The 6,678-nt window shown below is 31.4% G+C and overlaps 1 protein-coding gene across 2 annotated transcripts in view; it reads left to right on the top strand.

Moving 5' to 3' along the window:
• Positions 1 to 3,133: 3,133 nt before the first annotated feature.
• Positions 3,134 to 6,678, top strand: part of LOC106685865 (Evr1_Alr domain-containing protein Alr) — a 6,885-nt gene continuing 3,340 nt past the window's right edge. The window contains exons 1-3 of one of the 2 annotated variants that reach the window (XM_014428832.3): positions 3,134 to 3,288; positions 3,411 to 3,491; positions 5,824 to 5,899. In XM_014428832.3, coding sequence (XP_014284318.1) covers positions 3,411 to 3,491; positions 5,824 to 5,899 — 157 coding nt within the window. In that variant the 5' untranslated portion in view covers positions 3,134 to 3,288. Of the gene's footprint in view, positions 3,313 to 3,410; positions 3,492 to 5,823; positions 5,900 to 6,678 lie in introns of both variants that reach the window. The other variant, XM_014428835.3, reaches the window with a different exon arrangement.

Raw genomic sequence — 6,678 nt, 5'->3', positions numbered from 1 at the left:
TTTCATGTTTTTTTATACAATATTTATACTTCCTAAACTTTGTTTAACATCTGTATATTTCCTTTGTAATGACTCCATATCATTATTTATTTTGTTTCTCATAAAAACCAAAATGCTTTTGTTAATTAGTAAATGTATAAAAATTTTAAATTTTTTGTTGATAATACAGTATGTACATGCCATATCATTGAGACTTAATGAGGCTCCGTACTGATGAAAAAAATCAGATATGAGATATCACCATTTAAGCCATGGTAGTAATTGTTGAAAAAAGTTGTTTTAAGGCTAGAAAAAAAAATTAATTGAGTGCATCATACAACTTTCACACACCACCTCTGAAATAAAATTAATTCTTGTACATTTCGAAACTGCTATTTCTTTATTATTCAGAATAACAAGCTTCCCCCTTCTCTAAATGTTTGTCAATAATTTAGTTAAAGTAAAATAAGACTGTTATCAAATTTATCCATTGTCTATTACTATTAATTAAGGATTTCTTGAAGTGGAAATCATTTTCTAGTTGGTTAAGTGAAATTCATCTTTTCCTTTAATTAATTATCAAATTCTTTCATATTTAATATTTTTCCATTTTTTATTACTTCTAAAAATGAGAGATGGTTGAATTTCCTTACTTATATATGGTTTTTAACAAACCATCAATAAAATATCATTGGAAGGAGGGAGAAAGCATTTACATATTTAATTTTCTCCATTCTTACTCTTTAGCCTTTTTTTATTTTATTATTGTTCAACCATTATAATATTTCAGGAATAGGATATTTTTTTTAAGTTGACGAATGTTTAAGACTAAATTTATGTTTAACACCAACATTAGCAAGTATCTGAAGAGTGCTTAATTGGGTGAAAAACGATCATTTTTACTGAAATAGCGAATAAACTCAACATTAGTGAGGCTATTACTACAGAGACTGTTGTAGCTGAGCTAATTTAGGGGAGGCCTAAGTGATCTCATTTTGGTTGACCATGTGACCCCCCTTTCTGGTTATTTCTGATAGAGAGGGGAAGTTATCCACAGATAACCAACCTATTCTAATCATATTGGGAGTCAAGATTTTATCTTGTGAGGCCGCCACAGAATGAAAGTCAACTCCAGATTTGGGGCCCTCTAATGTTAAGGTGGTTATGCATGGATCTTACCAATCTGAAATCTGTGGGCTGTGCTAGTTGGAATCCCTCTAGGCTGTTGACTTTTTTTCATTGACTAGAGGTTCTACAAAATGAAAAACCTGACTCCCCACCATAGTTAAATAGATTGGTCACCTGCAGATCCCCTCCCCCGTATGTCAGAAATGACCAGGAAGGGGGTCGTAAGAAAAAAAAATTAACTGATTCGAACTGACCCCGTTGAACTCGCTCAGCTACAAATCACCCACCTCAGCGGTCGCATTTATATGTAGCGGTGCCGATTCGATTTCGGTTGGGCAGGTTGACAGTCCTAGATTGACCGTCACTCCTATTTACTTCTTGCTGTTGCGATTGAGGTCCGTGTTTGTGGTAGAAGCTGAGGAAATTGAAGCGTCGCCTTAGCAACCTCAAGTCTGCAGTGGCGCTGTTATTTCTGAGTGGCCTCAGAATGAAAACATTTATAACAGAGATCCTGTACTCCAAGTCAATATGGTCAATGGTTCTCGTTATCAGATGGCCCGTAACGGTTTTAACGGTAGAGTGGGGTCGCTACAATGCTCTCTTGAAGACGGAGTCTTGGATGATGTCTTGTATGGAATACTGGTTTGTTACATTAGCTCCAGCTATGGTTGTCGCTATTTCCTATGATTGCAGTTATCTTGTAATGATCCTTGTTCCATCTATCTCAGCCAAAATTTAGGTGTTTATGGTGGAAATATTGGGGTTAAGTGGAATATCGTGAAGTCAAGTCGCTCTACAAATTGTTTTTTAGAATACCCTTAGGTAGTGCTGTTAGGTTGGTCTAAGTAAAGAAATGAGTGGAGAGCATCAGGATATTTAATTTAATATTTAAGAATATTGTGTAATATTAATTTTTCAAAACTCCGTGTGATGGAATCTAAAAATAAATTGATGATTTAGTAAGTCTGTTAGGCACTTTTATGTGCCTCAGTTCTTGTCACTTCTTGTGTACTCCATCTTATTTACTGCATAGTTTTTCGTTTCAATGGTGCTGACAACAAATCACGAGTACCGAATAAGGTAGAATGATGGATCCGTCATTGAAAACAAATGGGGTATGATTCAGTTCCAATATATCTTGTTGCTATGATGAGAGATTTTTACATGCAGAGCTGTTAGTTTAACTTTGCAAACCTTAATGAATAATATAAATGAAACAGTGTTCCCTTATATTTTTTACCATTAATTTGAGCCGCCCTGAGTATAGTCTTGTATTTTGTTACTTTACAATGGAATATGAGATGATGTCCCTATTTATACCATTTCGAAAATATGTCAAAGTATGTATTATTTGATTGCTCCTATACTTTAAATAGAAATTCTCATTTCGATTTTTTTTTTCTGCGAGATTGATATAAATAGTTTGTTTCTTAACGAACTATTTTACTGCACTTTTCATACATATATGTACATAAGAATTATATGAACCTTCGGCTTGTTATAGGTCTAATTCAAAGAGCCATCGGTCCATTTTTATTATGGTCCATGATTACTGAGGCCCTTTCATATCCTAAAAATTATTTACCAATTAAAACGTTTATCGCCCATCTTCTGATGAACATACGCTTAGTTACTGTGCGAGTATATGCTTCCCAGAACTTCCATGACACTAATTGAGTCGTTTATTCTTCAAGTTGTTCAAATTATATTTAAGATTAGGGTAGTTTTTGAAAATGAGTGACTCAATTTCTTTTCAATGTATTTTCTAAATTAATTACTGGGCTCTTGGTAAACATATTGTTCAAATAAATTTCTGAGTAAGCTACTTTTTTTTCTCAGTTTTGATATTTTTGAAACTTTAGTTGAATGTAGTTTGAGATACGATGTATGCAACTAACAATCCATAAAAATAATGAAAATCAACATTCATATTTGCGGATTAAGTATTTTTTTTTTATAAAGACGCACTGAATACAATAAAGTCTAATCGATTAAATTTTGTTTCAAAAACTAAGACAAAAATCGATATATAGTATGAGCTTTTGTTTTAATGTTATAAGGTTATCTTTCCACTAGCCGGTGATACCAGTAAGAGATACCACTTAAAATAAAAAAAAAAATAAAAATGATTGCCATAACTAATGTCGCCTCTCCTCATTCATGCACTAAAAGGATAAAAAAGTATTAAAGCTCGTATTTGCTACTGTTGAGTACTCAAATAGAATTACATCAATGTAACTCAGATAGAATTAATTCAATGGCACTATTGAATGTTTTTTGAATTGAGATATGTAATGTTTCAGATGAATACGCGGCTCTTAAGTAACTGTAAGGCTTGCGTGGCCTTCAAGCGGTGGGTGACAAAAGGCGATTCCGATAAGAAGGTAACTAGATATTCCAGTTATCAAGATCACGGATTTACCTGAAATAAGACATAAGACTCAGGCACGGGTTTAAACTTTAGGTTGTATTTATCGAAAATATGTCATTTATAACCACTTCATCTAGATCGGCTGGCAACATTACATAATATATAATTAAACATGAGAAAATTTAACCGTAAGAGAAAGTTTTGGGAGATATCAGTCGACAATCATTGAAGGTAATTTAATGAATTTTATTTCATAAAATCTTTTATGCCCATGACAAGCTCTCAGTTAGTCGAATATTCCAGTTAAAATAAAAAACACCGACTTGAGCATTGTTATTCTTAACATTTTATTCTGAAATATCTACTATTTTCTTCATTTTGGAATTAGCAGATGTATGTTGCGCCAATGATAGATTTTTTAATAATTCTAAACACCAAATTCATCCCGAGGAACTGCAAGACAATTCTTATTTTCAACTGAATAATGATGTCTTTTATATCCAAATATCTGAAATCTTTTCTGAATTTTCTCTTTAGGAAGTCTGGTAAGTCAATTCAATAAAAATTTGTTGAGATTAATAAACTTTCAATTTGAATGTAATTTATTTTAAATTGACATAAATAAAGAGCAATGGTTGTGCTAAAGAGGAGAAGAATGCACCAATAAGTAATGATAAAAAAAAGTGAGAACATTGTTAAGCAATGTACACATGACATGATTTCCTTTATGAAATTCAAATTTTTGACTGATTATGTGGTTTAAAGTACATGAATATGGGACAGTGGTCCTGAAACGTTGTGCTACAATATGTTAATTTAAAATAAATTACATTCAAATTGGAAGTTTATTGACCTCAACAAATTTTTATTGAACTGAAATCTTTTATATCTAAATAATGAAATATTTTATATCAAAAATTCATACCTACTGCTGCTGATTAGGTAATTAAAAAATGTCTGCCTCTCGGACTTGGAATTGTAAGAAATTAAATGTACTAAAATTAATTTTTTTTAGTTTTAAAGTTTCTTTAAAATAATGTTTTTCAGTCTTTCCTAGTCATATAGTTTTATAACTATCGACAGTTAAGGTAAAAATATCACACTGTAAGGGAGTATCTGAATGTCTCACTACCGTAGTTAGAATGTTTATTAAGGGTTGTTTAAATTAGAATGAGTGCACTTTTACCAAATGAATTTTTTGTTTGTAGTGTTGATTATATAATTGACGAAACTTAAAATCATTACATTACTGAAATTGTTCCGTGAAATGAATGAAAATGAATACCATTTAGAAAAGGTCACAGAAAAATTTCCCCAACTTTTTTTTTCAATAAAAACACGAAGAAATCAGCATACAGAGTACTTAAAAACTAAAAATGCAGCCAACTTAATTTTGGATTGGAGCTTTAAGATTTTTGTGGAGTAGACGTGTAGATAAGAAGAAAACACGTGTATCTTGCTGTCTCTATAATAGTTAGTCAACCAAAATTATTCGATTCGTCAAAAATGTTTTTGCGATAGTTTTTGGAGTGCAGATCGATTTTGATTTACTCAGTTTATTTTTATCTTACTAAGTATATTTCCGCCTTGAAACTTGTTTCTTCATTTTTCTTATATATGAACTAATCCTTGCTCAATCCTCATGTTTCAAAGACTGAGGACTCCAAATTTGGAAGAAGTAGCGTTTGAAAATGAAGTAAATGCAATAATTATGAAATCAAGGTGAAATTTCTGTTTACTCTTTTGAGCCGATTGGTGAACTTTCTGGAGTAGTTAAAGAAGGAAAAAAAATTCAGGTTCCTTTAGAAAGAGCAGTAATCAGTAAAAAGTCTAATCTATGTGTATAGATCTTGTTTTTAACTGAGTTTATCTAACAGTTACCATTTAATTTGAATAACATCTATTCAGGTTGAAATTCATGGCCCCTCTGCTATCCGAGCCTATTGGACGAGGAATAGTCTACATTCAATTCACAGTGTGAAGTAAAAAAAGTAATCCAAAAGTAAAGTATTAATACTAAGTAAAGAAGTAAATCGTTATCTACTTGGACGTCATGTATATAATATATTTATTATTTTTCCGATAGTCAATATTACTGTAAACATTTTCTTATGATATCCCATCCCTTCTCCATAATGGTCATTAGTGTTGGAGGACATATTCGTTCTAATTTTCGTATTGAAAATATAATTGTTCTTATTAAGCAGTAATTGTAACTATAGTTCATAGTCTTTGAAAACTGTTTATAATAAAGGCTTCAAATGGTTATAGTTCAGGATATTCATGGCTTCTCTTCTATGATGAGTTAATTTCACAATCTTTCAACAAAATTTAAAATGTTACAGCCCGAGGAAGAGAAGTCATCTTCGTCAAAAGAAGAGTCAGATCATAACGAATGCCCATTGGACACACGCGAGTTAGGTGAATCCTTATTTTTATGAAATATGTATATAATCAGGAATATGGATTAGAGTTTTACATTCACTTACGGTAAGTTTTGGTAATATATAATATAATATAGTAAGTTTTCGACGGAAGAAAACGTTTTGAGGTCTTTGAATCGAAATGAACAAGCCTCACAAAATGTTCTGTGTGTGAACAGCTTGACTTAAAAACGATAGGTCGTTTAATAAGTCGAAACTGAAATAACATGTTTAAGGTGGGGATGTTACAGTAACTTTTCGACTGAACTGTGTCACTTTTTAAAATCGATTTTTCCGATTTTCACTGAAGTATCTTTAGTTTTTTTTTTGCTTGAAATAATTAACTATCTTACGTTTTTACTCTTAGTAACAATGGATAAATGAAAACTATGAAAGGATTTGATAATTAACCTAAGGAGATAGCAGGAAAAATATTTTTTTCAAGTTGAAAACACATTTCCGGAAACAAAAGTAGTAACATAGGCTTATTATTTACTGTTTGAAATCTAAAAAATTTTGAAAAAATAATATTTAACTTTAAAAATCGTAGAGTGTAATGGCGAATGGCGAAAAACGCATAAATAAATGTTCTCTTCTACTAATACTAACCTGCCCGGTACATGGCAGTGTGTTTTCCGTTTCCCCAGTCTAATTAATGTTTTCATGTCACAATAATTATTGAATTATAATTAGTTTTTTAAATTTCACTTATCCTTAAATTTAAGTTTCCCAAACCCTCCAAGCCACTTGAATATCCATCTTCCTACCGTCCTATTT

The sequence above is a fragment of the Halyomorpha halys genome, unplaced genomic scaffold (genome assembly GCF_000696795.3).
Source record: "Halyomorpha halys isolate HHAL.00 unplaced genomic scaffold, Hhal_1.1 Scaffold749.1, whole genome shotgun sequence".
NCBI classification, from domain to species: Eukaryota; Metazoa; Arthropoda; class Insecta; order Hemiptera; family Pentatomidae; genus Halyomorpha; species Halyomorpha halys.
This window is presented reverse-complemented; position numbering and strand designations above follow the sequence as displayed.